Here is a 23127-nt window from a genome sequence, read left to right as displayed (position 1 = left end):
GTTGGTCTCAATTCCTTAAAAGTAGCATACTGCTAAATGATAAATCTAGATAACTCCTTGGACTTGATGCTAGAGCATTAATGTCCAATACAAACGTGGGCTATATACAATTTTATATACAATTTTATTTGTCATTTCAACACATAATTAGTATTAAGAGATGATTAATTCTCAAACTGAAGTCTGACACAGCCAATGAAGAGCATTTTATAACAGGGCAGCAGAAGCCTTTGTTAAGTGACACTGATGAGCCATCCGCAGGCACTGAGAGGGAACAGGTGACATGCTATGTGACCTTAACCCCAGGTCCAAGCAAGCAGGCCACTGACATCTCCCGCTTGAGCTGTCTTCTTTCTCAAGCAGGCCACGTGGGGTACTGAAGAACCACTCTGGAGGAACACCACCTCCACAGTATCTTCATCCCACCTCCGGAAGCTCTTCACAGTAACTGGATGAGTTATGCTGAGTTCTCTTGGACCAGACATTCTGTCTACAACTGACCCTCATTTGTGATGGCAAGCTTCCTTCAACTGTTCTCCCTGGCATTCAGAGAGGAGGGGGAGCAGGGGAGGAGGCAGGGAAGCCTAACGGTAGCCTCCACCTCTGTTTTTGCATTATTCTGAGAATTTGTTTCCCAAAAAAACCTCACACCCAAAATTTGAACTAATCACATTTCAAAACAGCCATATGTGGTGACTCACTACAATTTGGGGGAGCATAGATCCACCACATCCACGATCTAAACCACCAGCAAAGGACTGACTATAAATGGATATTTACAGCATTTTAACTAAAGCCGCTCTACACACATTGCACTTTGCTTGAATTCAGGCAGAGAAGGGAGGGGAAGGAGCTCCATTTCCTTGTTTCCCATGGGTTATCTGAATTTGAGAAGACTTGGGACATTTAACATAAATAACTTAGTGTTTTCTCCTTAGCCAGCCCTCCTGGCTGCGAAAAATGAGAAAAAAAGGCAGTCCTATTTACCACACATCTCAATACACAGGTCATACAGGATCACTGGTCATGAGAATATTTCATAAAAATCATGTTAAGGAGTTATTGAATACACTACTGCTTTTTAAAAAAGCGACTGAAGAGGGAGGTGGGAGGGGGGATCAGGATGGGGAATACATGTAACTCCATGGCTGATTCATGTCAATGTATGACAAAACCCACTTCAATACTGTAAAGTAATTAGCCTCCAACTAATAAAAATAAATGAAATAAATAAATAAAAAAATAAAAAAGCTACTGAAATAATTATTTCTAACAGAAGACTGAACAATTTTTCTCTAGATGACCAGATTGTTCTCCTTTCTAGTGAAATTTGGACCTTAAAACCTCATTAGTTGGAAAACCCACAAATTTAAAATGTAAAATAATTTGTTTATATGCTTTCTTTCCCCAAATTAAAAAACCTAGTGTTTAAAATATACTGGCTGGTTATTCTCTCTAAAACGTTATTTAAATTTGAATGCTCCCTCTCAGGAGTTTTAAAACATCACTTTTGGCCATAATTTAAACAAAATTATTACTTTTTGATCCATAAAAATATGATCCTTCCCCCTCTAAATTAATCAACACAATATCATAATGTGATTTCTCTCCTTTTTGCAGATACTTTAAAAGAAGTAAAACTTTAATTTTCTCTGGAGAATAAAAGACACTTCTGTGCAAAGTGGTATACTTACCTCTCAAGCTTTTTCTCTATTATAGGTACATCTAATCCCATGGCTTGCTTGGTGATCTGCAGCATCTCCGCAATGCACTGAAGGGTGTCTGAAACCCAAATGTAATTGCTTGCCACTTTATCAAAAACATTTAAAAACTAGCAGTTCTAACTCAGAACTCTAAATGGAATTTTTAATCTTCTAATAATAGCTTGTTATAACTTACAGAAACATACTACTTGTTCTTCACTCCCCTCACTAATTCAAAATGTTCTAAAATGTTAACAGAAAACTAAATGAACCACAAAGGAACCAAATCAATTGGAATTAAAAGTTTATTCGGGAACTCTAATCTGTCCAAACACTGTGCCAGACACCAAGACAAGGGGCGCGAACAAGACAGGCATTGTCCCTGACTATTATCCAGGAGGCGGATGTGGCAGGGAAAGCCATCACACTCAAATGGCCAAACATACTGAGAGTTCCCACAAGAGTCCCTTGCCCAGACTCTCTTCGATTCAGTGTCCCTGCACTGCTGGGAACAAAGCTGCTATTTCAAGATCTCAAATCACAAAGGTATTTCTCCTGATCACTCACTTGTATAATGGTATGTACAGTCCCCAGTTCCACTTGGGCTTATAAAAGCAGATAAGTTAGAACTGAATACTTTCATCTCTATTACCTTTTCCATCCTCTTCTGGGTTGCGCATTACAGCTCTCAGTGTGTGGAAATAGCCACTTGCTTCTTTATATCTATAGTGCAATCGCATGCAGGAGAACTTTGGCTTACCAAAAAGAGTGGGTTCAGGACCTAAAGACCCAAATGAATATATGTTAATCTTTCACATAACATTCATTTTCTTCTGTATCTTCAAAATACTGATATTTTTTATATTATCCAAAATACTTCAAAATACTGATCTTTAAAACATTGATGATTGAGTCATCAATCATTTAGCACTTTTATTCATCTGAATAAGCACACACACTTATCATAATGACTTGGTCTAATAAGACTATAAATAAAAATTCTTCAGTCTCAAATATTTAAACTTTCTAGACCCCAGGCTTGATCTTCACAGGACAAGTAATGAAAGAAACAATTATTATTAGACTATATCCACCACTCATCTCTAAAATATAGAAGGGAATCTTAAGAAATGGACTACACTTAGACCACTCCTTTCTGATTCCAATAAGATGTTATACCAGTTGCTTAAGGAACAACCCACTCTTGCAAGAAACAGTATTTGCTTTCTATGACCTGGTTAGTATCTTAAAAATTTACCTATTTCTATTTTTTCCAGGTCTTCTAGACTTAGCCGTTGATACTGGTTTACTTTGTCAACTTCATCATCATAACTAGACAAAGGGAAAGGGAATAAGAAGAGGATTAAAATCAAAAGCACATTTGGCTGGTCAGCTGAGGCATAACAGCAACAACCATTATGCAGGTAAAGTCTTCCACAACACAATACATTCTGGGGTAAAGAGTTAAATATTTTAAAAACTAGATGAAGTGTTATATATATAATATATATACACACACATATATATATATATAGTTCAATAGCTAAATGAAAATCAGTGTATAGATCTTACACTAAAAGAAATCAATTACAAAGCAAAATTAAATTCAGTTTTACAAAAGCTCTTACAAAAACTAAAACCAACAAGCCTAAAACTTAACCTAAAAGGAAAGCAAAACACATACTGAAGCTACATATTCCTGATTTGGCAGATAAATCTGATATCCCAAATAGAAAATGATCAATGCCAATAGGCACCTGGGCCAAGGACTGAAAAATGACAGTTCATACCAGACCAAAAAGAAAGTGACTGTGTATTTGAAAAAAATAATTCTGGTTAAGGCTGTGACGAACTACTTGTATTTCTGCTAGTGGCATTGTTAACTGGGTGTCATTTCTAAGGCATAAAAAGTCATAGTTCATCATATCCTTAGAATCAGAGAAGTGCATGTGTACACATACACAATTATCTGCACACAGCTGTCTCATTCATCATAGCAAAAAATATAAAAGTATTTTAATGCCTAACAATGGGGAAACACTGAACTATGGTATCATAGTAAAAAGTCATGGTATATGGTCAATGACAGTAAAAATATGTAGAATACATCAGAACTTGAGATCTGTAGGAGATACTAACAAATACTCAACACTTTTATAAAAATACACTGACTATAAATAACTCTAAAATCACATTTTCAAATTGATAAAAGAGTGATGTAACAATTATGTAAGATAAAGGGGTTCAGTGAAATTTCTTAAAATATATAGCAAAACTAGATTCTTAATTTTTTGTGTTACAAAATCTAAAAAGGATATTTACTCACATTAAAAGAGAGTAAAAGCTTTAAATCAATAAGCAACTTACTAGGCCACGTAGTATGCAGAGTTAGAAAGCAGTAACAGCACATCCACATCTCTGTGAGTAGCATCAATGAGGCTAAACAAACATGACACAAGGAATTAAATATTTTCACTTTCATCTACATTTTTTCTATAGCAGATCCCCTTATGATAAAAGATTGGTGGGGGCTAGGGTGGGGGGAAAAAATCAAGTAATCAATGAGTCCTGCTTCTGAAGTTAAATGTACACGGTCTATCCACTTGGAAATTAAAAAAACCAAACCAAACCAGGAACACAGTTTAGGAAGGTGGGGTAGGTGGAGGGAAGGACTGGAGCTGAGGAGTAGTCAAGGAGAAGGGAGGGTTCAGGAAAACAGGATAATAGTATGTGGGGAGGAGGGGGAATTGCATGATGGTTGAGGGGGTAAGGATTGTAAAGAAAGGAAAATATCAGGCTGAGAAAAGAGAAATTATCTATATCATCTCACATGACCTAATCTTCAAGTTACACTGCACATTTACCTTATGTTTACACTCATGCAAAATGTATCCTTTGAAAGACTTTTACGTAAATACAACATTTATGTGCAAAAATAGAACCAAGCCCAAACTATTTTGCTTTTTTTTTTTAACTACAGATTAATTTACACAGCTTTTAGATAATGAGTAAACATTTCGTTATTCTAAGTCCACTTTGCTCTATTTTATCTCCACTCTAAAGTCAAATATCAGAATAAGGGTTAGAAACAGTACTGATGAACCATTAGACCAAATACTAATTTTTTAAAAAAAGATCAACATATGATATCCACAAATACTCAACAGGTAACATGGGCAGAATCTGAACTCAACCTTTTAATCAAATATTCATCTACTATTAAAACAGCTTTCCAATCAAAAGATGAAAATTAATCTGCACACTTATAGTGGTTCTCAAAATTCCACTGCTGAAGTAGATATTTCTATCTTAGAATAGAAATACCTTAGAATTTCATAGCTATTTGCAAAAACTGACCAAATGCTACTGGAAAACAATAGGGGTAAAAATGACTAGTAGATGGAATTTAAAGTCACGTACATAATCTGCCTAAGAATGAGGTCATTGTTTAACAGGTACTGCAGAGAAAATTTCACCAAGATCTTAAATTGCAGTATTTTACATCAGGGGCATCTTGTTGCACCATAACTGTAACAATCATAATCTAAAATAACTGACCTCAATTTTCACCAAAAATAAGCCCCCCAAATACAACTAATTAGATTGAATAAGTCAGAACCCAATTAATACACACATTGATCCAAAATACGAGCAATAACTTAACCAACCAACCAACCGGCAAGAGAAAACCATCTATTCTACGATCTTGGCAGCCTCACCGAGAATAACGTAGACGAACAATTTAGTTTTGCACACTGGTGCTTACCTGCACTCTTAAAACTGTCGCTTGAGCCAAGCCATAAAAATTACGTCACGACACGTAGTTTACTATGAAAAAAAAATTTCTACACCTACTAAGTAGTGCTACTTTATCACAGCGTCTATTTTGACACGAGTATTTACATTGGTCAAACATGATCTCAGTCAAAAGCATTACGTCTAGAAAGAAAAGCACTTGGCACGTCACAGGCAATTGAGAAAGAAGTCAGCCCTCCCCCCACCCGCATTTTTACTTCAGTATAAGCTGCAGTAAATACTTAATTTCCCTCCCCACCACCCTCTACCCCACTTAAACAGAAATAAAACCTAACCCCCACTTTTTTTTTTTTAAACACAGACAAAAGAAAGAAAACCCCTCTCGGTGCTCCCCCGCCCCTCGCCTGCAGCTCGGAGGGAAGGGCTAAGCTACTCGTTTTTCTCTTCCCGCCAGTCAGGCATGCCCTCCTTCCACACGATGAACACAAACACCGCCAGCACCACATGCAGCCCCACCACCGCGACAATGGTCGCGTAAAAGCCACTGTCATCAGGGGACATTAACAGGAGGCTTTGGAAGAGCAGCAATTTGCAGGAAAAATACAACCCCACAGGAACTTTAACCATCAGTCCTGCAAAAAGAAGAAAAATCTTGAAAGTGGTCGCCAGGCTGCCGCCTTCGGGCTTGGGCTCGGCAGCGTTGCCGGCGGCATTGCCTGTGGCGTTCGCCTGCCGCTGAGTGGTTGGAGGCCGGTGGGAGCGCGGCATCTGGTCGGTCGGTCAGTCAGTCAGTCCGTCAGTCAAGCAGTCGAAGCTCAGTCAGAGAAACCTGCGCCAGACCTCACGCCTGCAGCCACTGCGGCAACTGCAGCGCGGCCGCGCCAAGTCCCGCCCCCAAACACGGTGCACTTCCGCCGCCCACGCTCACCGCGGCGTGCGCCCAGTGCGCAGGCGCAGCACGTCCAGCACCGCCCACGTCCAGAGGAGGGCGCGGCGCGGGCCATCCCGGAGGGAAGCGGAGGTGGGCTCTGGCCCCGGCCCGGGTCCGGGGAGGGCCACTGGCCGGGGTCTGCGACACCGTGACTAAGCGCCTCCCCGCACTGCCGCGCGCCTGAGAGCAGGTTGCCGCGCGCCTCGTGAGTCCACTAACATGGGTACCAGTAGTCAGCTGCTCTCAGTGTAAGAAAAAGCGAGTCCGAGTTGGACAAAATAAAGAGTGGGCTTTGTGCAGATGCTGAAGGGCACCTGGACGGTCCCCCAATTTCCTGTCACATTAACGATTCCTCCTCCAGCCACAAGTGCACCACCCGGCGCTTACGGGCTGTCACCCGAGTCAGCTCTCCCCGCGGCAGCGGCGGCCGCGTGGACGGGAAAGGGTACGGGACGACCCATGAGGTCTAATCTGTGTATGCCAGCAGCTGTCTGCGGGGAATTAACTGAGCTGTGCTCGGGGGGTTAACATAAAAAGGCCCGAGGGTGGGCTCCAGGTGGCTGGACAGTTCCAGCTGGAGCCCTGGGAGATCAAGGAAAAGGGAAGGGCAGCCATTCTTACTGCCTGGGCAGGACCGAGCGTTTATAAACAGCTCCCCGTAACTGTTTTTCTGCCGTATGTTTAAAATTAAACAGGACCATAACTGCAGTGAAGTCAGTGAGGTACTGGTTTCTGGCGCAAAATTTATGGGGGTGCCAAAAAAACCCTGACATCAACGGAAGTTTTTAATGCAGTATTTTTAAAAAATCAAAATTAATGCAAACATACCATGATAAACAAAACATCCAACATTTCAAATAAAGGTAAGATCCGACTCTGCAACCTGTCCAACCCTGTCTCCCTTGTCTCATCCTAATCCCAGCTCCGTTTCAGTGAAGCTTTTTTGACAAAAACATGTGGCCCAACTCAACAACAAAAAAAGAAACCCAGTTTTTTAAATGAGCAAAGGACTTGAACAGACATTTTTCTGAGGAAGACATACAAATATCCAAGAAACCCAAGAAAAAATTTTCAACATCATTTATCATGAGGGAAATGCAAATCAAAACGCAATGTGACAGTACTTCACATCCACTACAATAAAAAACATGGGGGGGGAAAGGGAAAAAAAAGTGTGGGTGAGGATATGGAAAAACTGGAACCCTCCCACATTACTTGTGGAAATGTAAAATGGTGCAGCCACCAAAGAAAGTAGTTTGGTGGTTTCTTAAAAGTTTAGAATAGACTTCTTAAAAGTCTAGCATTGTCCTCATGGCAATCTCCCCTCCTAGGTGTACACCCCAAAGAAAAACAGGTGTTCAAACAAAAACTTGTCTCTAAGTATTCACAGCATCACTGTTTGCAACAGAAGAGCCAGAAGGTGGAAACATAAATGCCCAAAAGAAGAGTAAAGAAAAACATGGTCTATCCATACAATGAAATACTATTCAGCCATGAAAAGGAATGAAGTTCTGCTACATGGCACAACACCCATGAACCATGAAACATTACGCTAAGTGAATGAAGCCAGTCACAAAGGCCACATAGTACCTGTTTCCGTTTATATGAAGTGTCCAGAATTCACATATCCGGAGAGAGAAAAGTAGTAGATTAGTGGTTGCTTAGGGGATGAGGGTGGGGATAGAGTACAAGGATTCTCTTTGTGGTGATAAAAATTTCTAAAACTGACCAAAATGATGGTCTTAACAATTCTGAGCATATTCTAAAAACCACCCAATTATATACTTAAAATGGATGAAATGTATGCTATATGAATTACATCTCAATAAAGGTATTTTGGGGCTTCCTGGGTGGCAGCAGTGGTAAAGAACCTCCCTGCCAATGCAGGAGACACAAGAGACACGAGTTCGATCCCTGGATTGGGAAGATCCTGGAGGAGGGCATGGCAAGCCACTCTAGTATTCTTGCCTGGAGAATCCCACGGACAGAGGAGCCTGGCAGGCTACAGTCCACAGGGTCGCGGAGAGTCAGACATGACTGAAGCAACTTCACACACACACACACACACATTTTTAAAAACTACACATGCACCTGGAGGCAGGCAGGTGCAAACTGCTGCACCCCCAAGCCTGAGGGCTGAGGCTGCCACAGGCTGTCCAGGATCTGAGCCTGAAAAGCCACTCCCAGAGCTACTCTTGCTGTCCTCAACCAGGGGCCACCTGTTCTGAGTCCACATCTCTGACTCAGTAGATAGACTATACAAAGGCTCTCTAGCAACCTCAGATAGACCAACGGCAGATTTCCAAACACCTCCCTTCAAGAGAAAAGGAAAACTATCCACCATCCAGAAAACCTTTAAGCCTTGCAAATGATAAATACCAGTAGCAAATTTAAATAAATTTTAGCAGTAATAGAAGGGATGATAACCACAAAGTATCTCTCATAAGAAGGACGGTTCCTAAAGAACTGTCTAATCAAGATGGCGATATAGGGACTTCCCTGGTGGTCTAGTGGTTACAAATCCACCTGCATTGTGGAGAATACGGGTTGGATCCCCGGTCGGGCAACTGAGCCTTCGAGTTGTAACTACTGCGCTACAACAAAAGCTCCCATGTGACACAACGAAGAACCCACGTGTGGCAACTAAGACCCAAGGCAGCCTAATAAATATCAGACAACAACAACAAAGAAGACGGAGACATATAATTAACTTTGGAAATTCAAATGGGCAGAATACCTCACCTCTTAAGAGTCCAAAAATTGCATCTGTACATTCAGTACTGACTATCAAAGCGAAATAATCCATGAACTTGAAGTCATGGAAGGACTCCGTATGAACCTATGATCAGTATCATTTTTTATTCATTATCATATATGTAAATACTCCCTTGCATTCTATTGTTCTTGCAAACTTGTTTTATGCCCCTTTTATTGAAAAACATATGAAATGTAAAAGAAGATAAAATCTAAATAGAGCCTTTTACTCTCAAAGCTTGGTTTAGAATTTTCTGAAGTGTTTCTGATTCATAATATTGAAAATGATCGTTTTAGATTTTAGCCTGAAAGCAAGCAATCTGGTGGATAAATTTAGATCCTGCCATTCAGTTGATATTTTAAAGAACCACTTGAAACTGGATGGTTTTTGTTTAAAAGAGAATGTAGAGTATTAGTCGGCCTATTTATTTTATGAAAGACCAAGACCACTTAACCACCCATCAAAGTAATTAGCATCATTAAACCTCCTGGTGCACTCAGCTCTGTGTATTAATACAATAAACCTAGCTTCTGGGGCATGGGGTGGGCTTGGGGGCAGGGGAGGACCCATGAAACAAGCTTTGAATTGCAGTTTCACAATTTGGGTTTTTAACACATCAGATGTTACATTATATTTTACCTAATTCATTCCTGAGTTTTTTAGTGCCCCTCTAACAGCCGAGTTGAGTGCCTCGCCAGCTTGCCTTCGTACCAGCATGTATTTGAGAACTGCCATGCGCTTCGCCACCATGCACACAGCTTTATGGACGACTGCTAGCAATCATTAGGACAGCGTAACATCAGAAATTTAAGCACACAGGCACCAGGGCACCGCGCCAGCTCACCTGGGGTCGCAGTCAATGAGGGCCCAGCCGCCGTGGAACTTCTCGTCGCCGGGCAGCAGCAGCTTCATGTAGCTCTGTAAGAGCTGGCTGATTAGCTCCTGGTGGCTTCGCTGATTCTCCTTCTGCAGAGCTTCGTGCTCTTTTTCCTTGGTGAATATGGAATAAAGATCTTCTGTCACCGGAATGCCTTGCATCAAATCTACAGTAGAAAGGGTTGATATCTATCATCGTCTTAGTTTATTAATACATTTTTTAAAAGCAAAAGAGAACCTAAAACAATAAGACTCTAATTTTAAAAAATAGGCATAAATCTTTGTGACCTTGGACTAGGCATGGTTTTTCTTTTTTTGCTTTTTTTTATATGAAACTAAAGTCACAAGCAACAAAAAGACAAACTGGACACCATCAAAATTAGAAACTTTTGTGTTTCAAAGGAAAACGCCATGAAAGTTAAAAGGCAACCCACAGAGTAGGAGTGAATATTTAAAAATTATCTATAAGGAACACATATCCAAGAATATATAAGGAATTCCTGAGAGTGAAAGTTAGTTGCACAGTCACGTCTGACTCTTTGCAATCCCAGGGACTGTAGCCCGTCAAGCTCCTCTGTCCATGTGATTCTCCAGGCAAGAAAACTGGAGTGGGTTGCCATTTCCTTCTCCAGGGGATCTTCCCGACCCAGGGATCGAAGCCAGGTCTCCTGCATTGCAGGCAGATTCTTTACTGACTGAGCTACTAGGAAAGCCCTACAATAATAAAAGAATTATTATTAATTATTATCAGTAATAAAAGAATTCCTACAACTCAATAATAAAAAGACAAGCCAATTTTAAAATGAGCAAAGGAACTGAACAGACAAGTTAACTTCTTCCTGGTGTAGGATGCAGCTCAAGGCTTATGGACAAAATCATTGTAATCCCACTCCTTACACATGTTTGAGATAGTAAGGCTAGAGGCTACTGGAAGAGAACTGCCGACCACTGGCCTTTTATGGAGAAGCAGTGAGCCCAGACTGCTACTAGCCCTTCTCTCTCAAACTTGGAAGAGATTTAGCTTCAGGGTTAGGATGAAGCTGATATTATTGATGGTCAAAACGAGAGAGGAACAAACTCTGGGTCCTCAGTGACCTAACTGAATTGCTAGATCAACCAACAGAAAAAAATGTACCAATTTTTCCTTGAAAAAACTGCTAAAATCCAATTTTCCTATCAGTACATACCATATCTGTGGCAAATGAACCTAACTTAATTACACCAGACTTCTCAAATTCCTAAATTGCCTATGTGTTGGCCCTACTATTTCATATATAATAAATAATTAGGTTAAAAAATTAGGATTTTAGAAATATTCTTAGAGACCATATGACAAGCTATTATGTTTGGTTCTAGTCCATAGAATACTCTACATTTACTTTAATCCTAAAAGTTAATATTTTCATGCAAATTAAATTTAAAGTCACATTAAAAAAAAATATGCTGTGGCATGAATTCCACTGGGCAATCCACCCTCCATTTTTTCTCTTAAATAATGATAAGAATTGGTTAGGATAGTCTGATATCCTAATAACCTGTTAAATCATGCTTATAAGGAAGGATAGTGTATTTGTCCAAAGCAAGAACACATGATAAACATTAGACAAAAAAAGAAAATCATTTTGTTTTATCTCTCAGGCTTGAGTAATAGGAAAACAGAATATGGAGTTTTTACTTGATGAGGTTTTAGGGCACCATATTCCATAATCCAGGAGCCTCAACCTTGCCTTCTGTTACATGAATAACAAATTGACAAATATGTATGTAAATGAGCAGTTTCTTTTGTTGCTCCAGCCTAAAAAATTTGTCAGATTCTAATCTTATAAAAATTTGATTCATCGAGTAAGATGTTCAATGTAGAAACACAAGTGTATTATAAAACATATGGATTATATTAATGAAACTGGTTACTGTAAAATGTTAGTCACAGAAAGTATAACAAATTTTAAAGAAAGACTTTTGTGTTCCTTACCTATAACAGCTTGCCTATAAGCATCCTTAAATCGATTCAGGTAATACCTATTTGCCGAGTTAACACCATCTTTCATAACTCCTGCTAACTTCCTTTCTCCTGTCCTTGTAAAGTCACCCTGTCAAGAAAAAAAGTCACTTTGACAATTTATGCAAACACAAAAATGTTCCTGAAGTCAATGTGGGTTTTCGATTCAAGACTGGAATTCTATAGGCTTTTACAATTTCCAAATAATGTAATTAAAATATCTAGTAGTATTTGACTCAGATCCAAGCATGTCAAACAACTAAACACACTATTGGTATTATCCACCTTCACAGTTAGATGGTGCGTTAAGGTAAAGCCATTCTTGGCAGTCTGTAGAATATCTAGAATTTATAGGTCAAAACTTATATATAACAAAACAAAAAGATTTTTAAGCCTCCAACTGGTATGATATTCAAAACACACAAATATCTGATGTGAGAAAATGTGGCCAGTTCCCTAGAGCTTATTACAACAGTATTTAACCTGTGTATGTGGTTGTGTGTAAATACAGACAGAGCAGGTTTCCATACCTTGCTGCACATTACAATCCCTGTAGAATGATCCAATGAAGATTTAATTGTTTTGTTTCTCTTGGTTTTCACAACAAAGGTGTCAGAGCAAGTCCCTAGAGAGGTAGGGAAAGCACAGTCTCTTTTTTCCCCCATCCCAACCCCACTATTTCCATCCAAGGCAATCTTAGAAATAGACCCTGTTCTAAAAGTGATAATTTAGGAAGAACATGTTGCCAATTGGTTAGGTCATCCACAGAAAATATTAATTTAGCAACAGGAATCTATTACGGAAAAGAGAGACATGAATGCTGCATCCAAAGAATTTTAATATCAAAGGAAAGAAGTATTCCTCTTTGTCCAGCTTTGTATAATTAAAAAGTACCCTTGCATGAGTTTAAGGAGTACAATATATTTTGTGTGTGTATATAGTATTAAGTCACCATGCTGTACTTTAGATCCCAAGAACTCATAAGTGAAATTTTGTACTCTGACCAGTCTCCCCCATTTACCCCATCCTCTGGTAACCATCAATCTCAGTGTTTCTGTGAGTCTGACTTTTTAAAATTCCACATATAAGTGAGATCATGCATTATTTTTTTTATTTTGGCTATGCTGCATCTTTGTTGCTGCACGCAGGCTTTCTTTAGTTCCTGTGCACAGACTTCTCTTGTTGGAGAGCATGGGCTCTAGGGGCCAGCGTCAGTAGCTGAGGCACACAGGTTTAGTTGCTTCATGGCCTGTGGGATTTTCCTCGACCAAGAACTGAACCCTTGTCCCCTGCATTGACTGGCAGGCAGATTCTTAACCACTGGACCACCAAGGAAGTTCAGAGATCATGCATTACTTGTCTTTCTCTGTTTGCCTGATTTCACTTTTTCACTTAATACCCTCAAGGTTCATCCATGTTGCTAAAAATGTCAGGATCTCCTTCTTCTTTTAAATAAATAAACTATTTATTTTTGGCTGCGCTAGGTCTACATTGCTATGTGCAGGCTTCCCATTGCAGTGGCTTCTCTGGTGGAGCATGGGCTCTAGGCACCTGGGCTTCAGTAGATGCGATTCACAGGCTCTACCGAGTGGGTTCTGGAGTTGTGGCAAACGGGCTTGGTTCCTCCTTGGCATGTGGGATCTTCTTGGACCAGGATCAAACTTGTATGCTTTGCATTGGCAGGTGGACTCCCTACCACTGGACCATCAGAGAAATCCCAGGACTTTCTTCCTTTTATGGCTGAATATTCCATTTTATATATATATATATATAAATTTGTATGACTGCTTCCCTTGTCAACATCTTCTTTAGCCATTCATTTGGCATCAGATGCTTAGGTTCTTCCCAGATCCTGACTACTGTGAATAGTGCTACAATGAACAAGAGTACAGGTATTTCTTCCAGATATTGATGTCATTTTCTCTGGATATATATTTATAAAATAGGATTGCTGGATCATATGTTCCATTTTTAATTTTCCATTTTTAATTTTTTGAGGAACTTCCTTACCATTTCCCATAATGGCTATGCCAATTCACATTCCCACCAACAATGTACAAGGGTGAGCTTTTGCTCACCTTGCCTTTTAGATAACAGCCATTCCAACAGGTGATAGCTCACTGTGGTTTTGATTTGCATTTCCCAGAGGATTACTGACACTGAGCACCTTTTTATGTACCTGCTGGCCATTTGTATATCTTCTTTGGAAAGATGTTCAAATCCTTTGCCCATTTTAAAATCAGTTGGGTTTTTTTTTTTGCTATTGAGTGACATTACTTCTTTACATATTTTGGATATTAACCCTTTCTCAGACATATGGTTTGCATATGGTTTTCTCCCATTCCATGAGTTGTCTTTTCATTCTGTTGATTACTTATTTTGCTATGCAAAACACTTTTTGTTTGATGTTGTCCCACTTGTTTGTTTTTACTTTTCTTCCTTTTGGTGTCAGTCAGAAAAATTATTGCTAAGACCAATGTCATGAAATGTTTCCCTATGTTTTCTTGTAGGAGTAAAGTTTCAGGTCTTACATTTAAGTCTTTAACCTATTTCAATTCAATTTTTGTGAATGGTGTCCAGTTTAATTATTTTGCATGTGAATATCTCAGTTTCCCAACACCACTTAGTGAAGAGATTATCGTTTCCCTATTGACTATTCTTGGCTCCCTTGTCAAATTATTAGTTGACTGTACACATGTGGGTTTATTTCTGGGCTCTCAGTTCTATTCCATTGGTCTTTGTGCCTGTTTTTATGCCAGGACCATAATGTGTTGATTACTAAAACTTTGCAATATAGTTTGAAATCAAAAGTAGGATGCATCCAGTTTTGTTCTTTCTCAAGATTGCTTTGGCTGTTAGGGGTCTCATGTGTTTCCAAATCAATTTTAGGACTGTTTTTTCTACTCTAGTAGAAAATGCCAATGGAATTTTGATAGAGATTACACTGAATCTGAAGATGGCTTTGGGTAATATTTTAATACAAATTTTTCTAAGCCATCAACCTGGGCTATCTTCCACTTATCTGTGCTTTCAATTTCTTTTATCAGTGTCTTAGTTTTTAGTGTACAGACCCTTTACCTTCTTGTTTAAATTTATTCCTTAGTATTTTATTGTTTTTGATGCTATTATAAATGGGATTGTTTTATTTCTTTTTTAGATAATCTCTATTAGTGTATAGAAACAACTGTTTTTCATAGGTTGATTCTGTATCCTGCAACTTCACTGAATTAATTTATTAGTTCTAACAGTTTTCCGGTGGAATCTTCAAGATTTTATTCAGGATTTTTTATAACAAATGTTTTGAGGTGAACTATTTACCTTGAGGGAAAATAACCATAAACCTGATTTAAACTAATTCAACCACTTCCTATTGCCAACAGAGGAAGTATTTAGTGACCAGTGATTGTATTTATATTTACATTAAATTCTGTGAAGATCAGCTTGGTAGGATCCTCAAAAGACTTTATGTAAAACAATCACAAAAAGATAATAAAACATTTCTTCACCATTTACTGTGTGTCAGGGAATGATCTAAGCTCTAATGTATTAGCTCATATAATCCCACACCACTTTTTTTGAAGTAGGCCTAGAATTATTCCTATTTTATAAATGAAGAGACAGACACAGAGAATTTAAGTGACTTGCCCACAGTCATAGAGCTAGTAAGAGGCAGGGTTGGGATTCAAATTTAGAGGAGGCAAATTATACTAGGGACCCAAATCCCACCAACAGACATGTTTTATTTTGTTTGTATAAAGTTTTAGAAACCAACTATTCCATATAAAAGTCCAGATTTCCAAACTCCCTTGAAAACTGGGAGCTCTGGCAACACTGGGCCTCTACCCCCATTAGGAAGTAGCAGAACAGCACCTTCCTGAGTCATCGTGTGCTCTCTCTCAGGTACACACCGCCCATCTCTCCCTTTAAGCTAATGAGTGGCCAGTTCAAGTCACACGACTTGGCACCTGCAGGAATTTGGAAGTGTGACCCCTGCCTTACCCAAACATTCCAGAGTCAACTACGTAGACCTACCACCTGAAACCCACATGCTTTTCCCTCAAAAACCAAAGTGGTTTTAAACCACACCCTGTGTCCCACAGAATGACCCACAGATGCTGGCTACAGATACTTACCTTCAGAGCAGCTGTCCCAGCATACTGTCTGCTAATGGAGTCACCATTGTTGGCCCACATTATCTGATAAATCCGATTGCATTTCACCGGTAATGGCTGCTCTGGGGGCATCACACCTAATTTTTTCAGCTAAAATGAATACATTGGTAGATTAACTGCAGATAAGCCAGGAAACCATAGCATAAAACATATACTGCAGAGAAAGGAAGTATAGGCATATACAATTTAGGACCCTTCAGGAAATGTTTCCAGACTTTTTCAAAGTAAAGTACCACTTGAAAGACAGCTTTATGAACTGCTACATCTGAATAAATAGAATAAAAAATTCATACTGTTCTGATGTTATTTTTAATGTGTAGACTCATACTATTGTACCTTTCTTTTAAATTTGGCTATGAAGTGAAGCTAACTATCAAAAAATCATATAGAAACAACAACAATATTAATAGTAGCAGAGCAGTAAGTGCTCAGTAAAGGTTAAGTCTGGTGCCATATGCTAACAGCTTTCTAAAATAAATGATCTCATTTATTCCTCATAACAAGTCTATGCAATCAATACTCTTAGTACCCTCATTTTATGGATGAAAGGAAAGAAGTCTGGAAAGGTTGAGCTCTTTGCATGGGGTCAACATCTAGTATGTGGTAGGGCCAGAGCTTGATCACCAAAGCCTAGCTGCTTCAATGCAACAGAAGAAGACTTCCTCTAAGGATAGTCACAAGGCTCTATCAGGAAAACAAAACAAAACACCATGCTAGGAATATCAACCTTGGGAATTCATTACCCAGGTGTTGGAAGGATGAAAGATCTAAAAGGAGACACAGAGGTAAGAGATATAATAACTACAGGAAACAGTTGCCACCAGGAGGGTTGGGGCACAAAGGGAAGAGGCTGGTTCTGTGATGCCAAAGGACTCACAGCCCCAGAGAGGGTACTGATGATGGGAATGTAACACAGGTGAACAAACTTGTCCCTTTTCCCTCCTTCAGCCTCATAGTCTTCCTTGAAAGCCCCTACTGGCAGAGCCTGACATGGAAGCAGGTGGTCGAGCAGAAAGGTGGTGTGCAGACCCCATGCCCCAAGAACAGGCGAGAGGGTGTGTAGCTGAGAGACAAAAGTAAATGACTACACAGTGCCACCCACTACATTATTAAATTTTGAGCCTCACGTTTTTGAAATGAGTACTTAAGAAAACACCGCCTGATTCAACTGATTTCTAGCAAAGGTTGTACTTTCCAGGTTTTAAAGCAACAAGAATAGTTGCATGCTGTAAATGTTCTATGGCAGGAAGATTTTAGCTACTGTTTACAAGTGAAAAAATTAGAAATGAATATTTACAATCCAGTGGACTCCAAATTACCTGTTGTTCCATGACCACTCGTGCAATGGCCGCTTGGACCACATTGGTGCGATCCAGGCAGTCCATGCAATTAACACGAAAAATCCCTTCTTGTTTACATATTACTCCAGCTTGATCAACCCTTTTCAAAAACAGTATGGAATTACTTTACAATAGGAAATACTTAAAAAGTTTTCAAAACCAACAATTCTTTACAGTATAATGATAACAACAGCAACACTGGTTATCTATTTGCTTGGAATATCATGTGGCAGGCATTACTGAGACCTTTGTAGACTTTATTGTTAATTTATACAATAACCTGACAAGGAAGATATTACCCTCATTTTGAAAAAAAACAAAAAACTGAGATGCAGAGTGATTTTCCTGAGTCATACAAGTACTAGGCAGAGCTGACACAAACCCCAGCTAAGCTTTTCTACACATTTAAAACCAGAAGGCACTTTAAAACAACATCCTGTTCCCTGCTTTTTTCCTTCAAGCAGAAATGCATCTAAATGAGCTTGTACAGACTAATTCACTCTACCACCTAGGGTGGAATCATGAAGCTTGCCTGACTCATCTAATTCCTCTGGCCACCTGTGGCCTTAAAATCTAATCAAATGTTCTCTTCTGTCCTTTGAGCCAATTTCTCCTTCCTACTCCTCCCTCCTCCTTCTCTTTCCTCTCCAACAGTTTTTAAATGTCTCAAAACTGAGACCAAATACCTCTAAGCTTTCCTTCCCATGTTAGGGACCAAGAAGAAATGTAGAGGACAGAGCATTAGAAGGAATTAAATAACAGTCATAGAGCACTTTGCTCCATTTTGCCAATCATCTGACACCTTCTTCCTGTTCAAAGCCAACAATACCTAACAACTAATACTTTTGAAAAGGAGAATAGGAATCTGGAAGTGAAACAAGAAAAACAAAAATTCTTTCCCAGCCTATTATTTTAATGCTTACTGGTACTAGACAAGAACATATGATTCGACAGACCAAGAGTTTGTCAAACTGATTTCTTATGAAATACCTACCAACACCACTTCATGTCAAGAATAATGTCATGAATGGCATCTGTTAGTGTTTGGACATTCTCAAACTTCATTCCTCTGCTAAAATACATGCCAAAAGAAAGAAAAACATCTTTAAGAATATTTTTTAAGCTTAAGATATGATATCTAAGATTGCTTGGAAAAATTAAAATTATTACTGTAAATATGAGATTAATACTACTTTAAATTATATGGGAAATTATATAAATATTTACAAGTAATCTGCATTATGAAAGAAAATATGCTTATGAATACACTGAAACACATCGCAGCCCCCGGAAGCTTCTTTCCCCACCAAAGTTTTCAATACCTAGGTAAACGAGCCAAAACTAGAGCCAGGCTTACGACAAAAGAAATGTGCTTTCAGAACACACACGAGCTAAAACTACCAGCAACACGATCGTTGCTTTCCAGAAACCAGTGAACTTATCCCAAGGGAGAGCATTATTACTAACGGAGTATGAAGACGAGCCAGCAGGATGAGTTTTAAGAAAACGCTATTACTTCTGCCAGGCTCAAACTCAAGCAGAAAGAAAAAACTCCATTAATTAAGTGAAGGATAAAAGGAAAAAAGGAACTCTAAGTCTTGAAGTCATTTTGGAACAAAAAGACTGAATATTTCAGGAAGAATTAACTTTTATTAATTTTTAGGCAAAATAAAACCAATATGAAAATGGAACTAAGAAATGATCATCCGCTCCTTTCTAACAATGAGAACAAGATTTTCTTCCCAATAAAAAAGAGAAGAAAAACTAAGGTCTCTGTGGCAGCAACTACTACACATACTGGACCTGATCAAAACTCATCTCAGGAAGCCATCTTTTTTTTTCTCTTTCTTTTTTTTAAATTATGAAAGTATGATAACACATTTACAGGAGACTTGGAAAATACAGAACAAAGTTACATACAGTTCTACTATACATTACAATTCTTTTAAGTAGAGAAATTAAGATTTTTATTTGGAGTTTCAATATCAAACTCTCAAAAATTAATAGAATGAATAGACAGAAAAGTAGAAGGATATAGTTGCCCTGAAAAGCACTATGAACCAATTCAATATAATTAAGATTTATGCAATTTTTCAGGAAGCCGTCTTACCAGTGCTCATGGAAATCAAATGAAACATAGGTGAGGTGTGAGTTGTTAAAGAGCAACACTTGCTTCAGGTAAGCATCACCAATTATTTTCTCTCTTCCTGCCTGGTCTACCAAATTAATAATAACCTGTGAGTGGGGAAAAACAAAAAGTTCAGTTAATCAGACCTGAGACTCATGATTTTCACTGAATTTATTTAGAGTTATGTTTTAGAAATATTTTGTACCCAGACTTAGAAATTAATCCACTCAAGCATCAGTTTTTTCCCCTATAAAATTAGATTTTCATTTGTTACACTTAGGTTTATGAGAATTTACATCAATGGCAAGAATAGTTTTACACATTACATACATGCAATAACCTGTTAGAATACATACTGAAAACAAGTTCCTTTATGATAGATATTTTAAATCTCTAGAATAATTTTTAAAGAAATATACAAGACCTACATGTTAGACACTACGAAACGTTGCTGAAACACATAAAAGAAAACCTGAGTAAATGGAGAAAGACACCATGGTGCCAGATGGCAAGATTCAATATTGTAAAGATGTCAGGGCTCCCCAGGTTAATCTACACACTCAACAATTCCAGTCAAAATTCGAACAGGATCTTTGTACAGACTTGGCAAGTTAATTCTAAAGTTTTTCTGGAAAAGTAAATAATATGGGAAAATTTTTGAAAACCAATAAAGGACTTGTCTCACTGAAGAGCAAAACATAGGTTAAATCTAGTGATTCAAACTATGGTATGAGTGCAGAAAAATGAACGACTCAACAGAACAAGACAGATGGCCAAGACAGACCTATGAACACAGAGGAATCTAAGCTACGATGATATCATTCGCAGAGAATACAGACTATACTATACACAGACTATACTGTAGATACTATATATTACTATACTATAATATACTGTAGTGGCATACTATAAGTGATAATGGGTAACTGTCTATTTACATGGGGGAGACTTAAGTTAGCCCCTTCATTATATATAAAAGAAATTCTAGATGCATTAATGATCTAAATATTTTTTCAAGTTATAAAAAAGCAAGAAGAATGTTGGCATGATGTTTCCCTAATTGTAGGATGTCACAGGACTTTCCAAGCATAATAAAAATCAGAGAGCATAAAGACAAAGATGGATAGATGTGACAATATGAACATTTAAAACCTCTGTGTACCAAATGACAGTATAAGCTAACATTAAGAAAAATAGAGGACTACCTAGCAGAATATACCTGCAACACAAAAACCATTAAAATATAGAGTGCTATAAATTCAGTAAGAAAAATACAGGTAAGGGATTCAGAAGATATTCAGAAGAGAAAATAGACAAATAGCCAATATACATGAGATTTGCAACTTTGTTAATAATGATATGTAAATTTTAAAACAGAAAACCAGTTTTAATCTATAGACAGGCAAAAACTGAATACTACATATGGACAGCATGGTGAATATGTGGAGAAATGGGTACCAGCTCTCGCTGCTGACAGTATAAACTGGAATGATCTTTTTGGAAGCAACTAAGTGGTGGGTATCAACCTAAAGTTAATCTAATGTGTGATTCCTTGGACTGCAAGGAGATCAAACCAATCAATCGTAAAGGAAATCAGCTCTGAACATTCATTGGAAGGACTGATGCTGAAGCTCCAATACTCTGGCCACCTGATGTGAAGAACTGACTCATCGGAAAATACCCTGATGCTGGGAAAGATTGAAGATAGGAGGAGAAGGGGACAACAGAGGATGAGAGGGATGGCATTACCAACTTGATGTACATGAGTTTGAGCAAGCTCCGGGAGTTGGTGATGGACAGGGATGCCTGGCGTGCTGCAATCTATGGGGTGGCAAAGAGTCGGACACAACTGAGCAACTGAACTGAATGTTTGATCCAGCCGTATCATTTCTAAAAATTCAGTCTATAAAGCACATACATATTTCAAAATGTGTAAAAGATGTTCTCTAGGGAATTTTAGAAGAGCAAGCAGAAACTATATCCTAAAGGTCCACCAATGGAGAACTGGTTGAATAATAGCCATCAGCTACTATGTGAAAATAGTTGCAGAACAGTGCATATGGTATAGCTTATAGCCTTCTTTTGACTTAAATTTCGAATGCAAATATATGCACGTGTCAAGATGTTTCTTTGCTGCAAATAACAAATCCCTGACTCAAATCTCATGACAGAAGTCTGTTCTGAACCTCAGAAGTCTGGAGGTTGCATGGTTCTGGAACTTCTTTATTCAGTAGTTACCAATACCAGCTCTTTTGTTCTACCATCTTTCATGTATTAATCAATCCTCAAGCTAATGAACTAGCCTGGATAAAGCTGCAGCAGTTACCAGTCAAATCCAGACACAACCACCACAGAGGGACTGTGGGTTCCTGCATCTCTTTTTACATACCTCAGTACTTCAATTTTTATAACAATTAGGTGTTACCACTGTAAGTAGGTGATACTACTTATCGGCTCTGTTGAGCTTAATCGTGTCTGACTCTTTTTAGCCCCATGGACTATAGTCTGCCAAGCTCCCCGTCGATGGGATTTTCCAGGCAGGAATACTGGAGTGCATTGCCATTCATCTCCTCCTCCAGGGGATTTTTTGGCACTTGACTTAGGGATCAAACCCGCATTTCTTGTTTGGCAGGTGGGTTCTTTACCATCAGAGCCACCTGGGAAGCCCACAATACTACTTTAACTACACATACTGCAGATACATGACATTTTTTTCAGATTGTAAAAAATTCAAATGTGGATAAGGTCACATCCTTCCTGAGCACACCTAGTCCACAGCTTTCCCTGAAGGTAACTCCTGCTACAAGTCTGAAGTGTACCCTTTCAGGTCACCTAAGCACGTCCCTTAAAAAATGTGCATGCCATATGTAGGTGAGAACACACATATATATGGAAGAGAACTGCATATGTATAAACGGCACAGTTTTGTTTTGTGGAATTTTTAAGTGGTAACATGCCATATGCTGTTATATAGTTTTCCTCTCACTCCACTATATGATTTTAAGATATTTTCACATTAGTACACACAGATGCATCTTATCATTTTTAACTATTTGTATTCAACATTTTAGATATGCTGTACTTTATCCATTGAATGCCTAATGAACAATTAGGGTTTTTTAAATGCTGCAATAATGGCTGCTCCACATCCTCGAGAAAACTTGTATTTTCATCTTTTTTATTTTAGTTATCCTCTTGTGTGAGTGGTGGTTTTAGTTTGCATTTTCCCAATGATTAACAAAGTGGAGTACCTTTTCCTGTTTATTGTACTTGGACTATCCTTTGTCATGTAGAATCTGCTCAGGTCTTTTGTGCAGTTTTCTTTTGGGTTGTACACCTTTTATGAATTTGAAGGCATTCTTAATGTACTCTAGATATAAGCCCTTTGTCATATATATGTCTTCTGCAACTTTCTGAATTGCCTTTCCATTCTCTTAATGGTGCTTTTTAATAATCAAAAATTTCTT

The 23127-nt window shown here is 38.5% G+C and overlaps 1 protein-coding gene across 4 annotated transcripts in view; it reads right to left on the bottom strand.

The window, feature by feature from the left end:
- INPP5F (inositol polyphosphate-5-phosphatase F) overlaps window positions 1–23127 on the bottom strand; it is an 88338-nt gene that overhangs the window by 2340 nt on the left and 62871 nt on the right. For 2 of the 4 annotated variants that reach the window (XM_061162777.1, XM_061162778.1), the window contains exons 10-19: window positions 19643–19767; window positions 18527–18604; window positions 17512–17632; window positions 16154–16282; window positions 11994–12111; window positions 9990–10188; window positions 4071–4142; window positions 2962–3035; window positions 2356–2484; window positions 1695–1782 (exon numbers count right to left, since the gene is read on the bottom strand). In XM_061162777.1, the coding sequence (XP_061018760.1) occupies window positions 1695–1782; window positions 2356–2484; window positions 2962–3035; window positions 4071–4142; window positions 9990–10188; window positions 11994–12111; window positions 16154–16282; window positions 17512–17632; window positions 18527–18604; window positions 19643–19767 (1133 nt within the window). Of the gene's footprint in view, window positions 1–1694; window positions 1783–2355; window positions 2485–2961; window positions 3036–4070; window positions 4143–9989; window positions 10189–11993; window positions 12112–12550; window positions 12646–16152; window positions 16283–17511; window positions 17633–18526; window positions 18605–19642; window positions 19768–23127 lie in introns of those variants that run through there. The other 2 variants (XR_009696158.1, XM_061162779.1) reach the window with 2 other exon arrangements.

This window comes from Dama dama, chromosome 15 (genome assembly GCF_033118175.1).
Source record: "Dama dama isolate Ldn47 chromosome 15, ASM3311817v1, whole genome shotgun sequence".
Classification (NCBI taxonomy): domain Eukaryota; kingdom Metazoa; phylum Chordata; class Mammalia; order Artiodactyla; family Cervidae; genus Dama; species Dama dama.
Note: the sequence above shows the minus strand (reverse complement) of the source record. Positions and strands in the feature narration are given on the sequence as shown.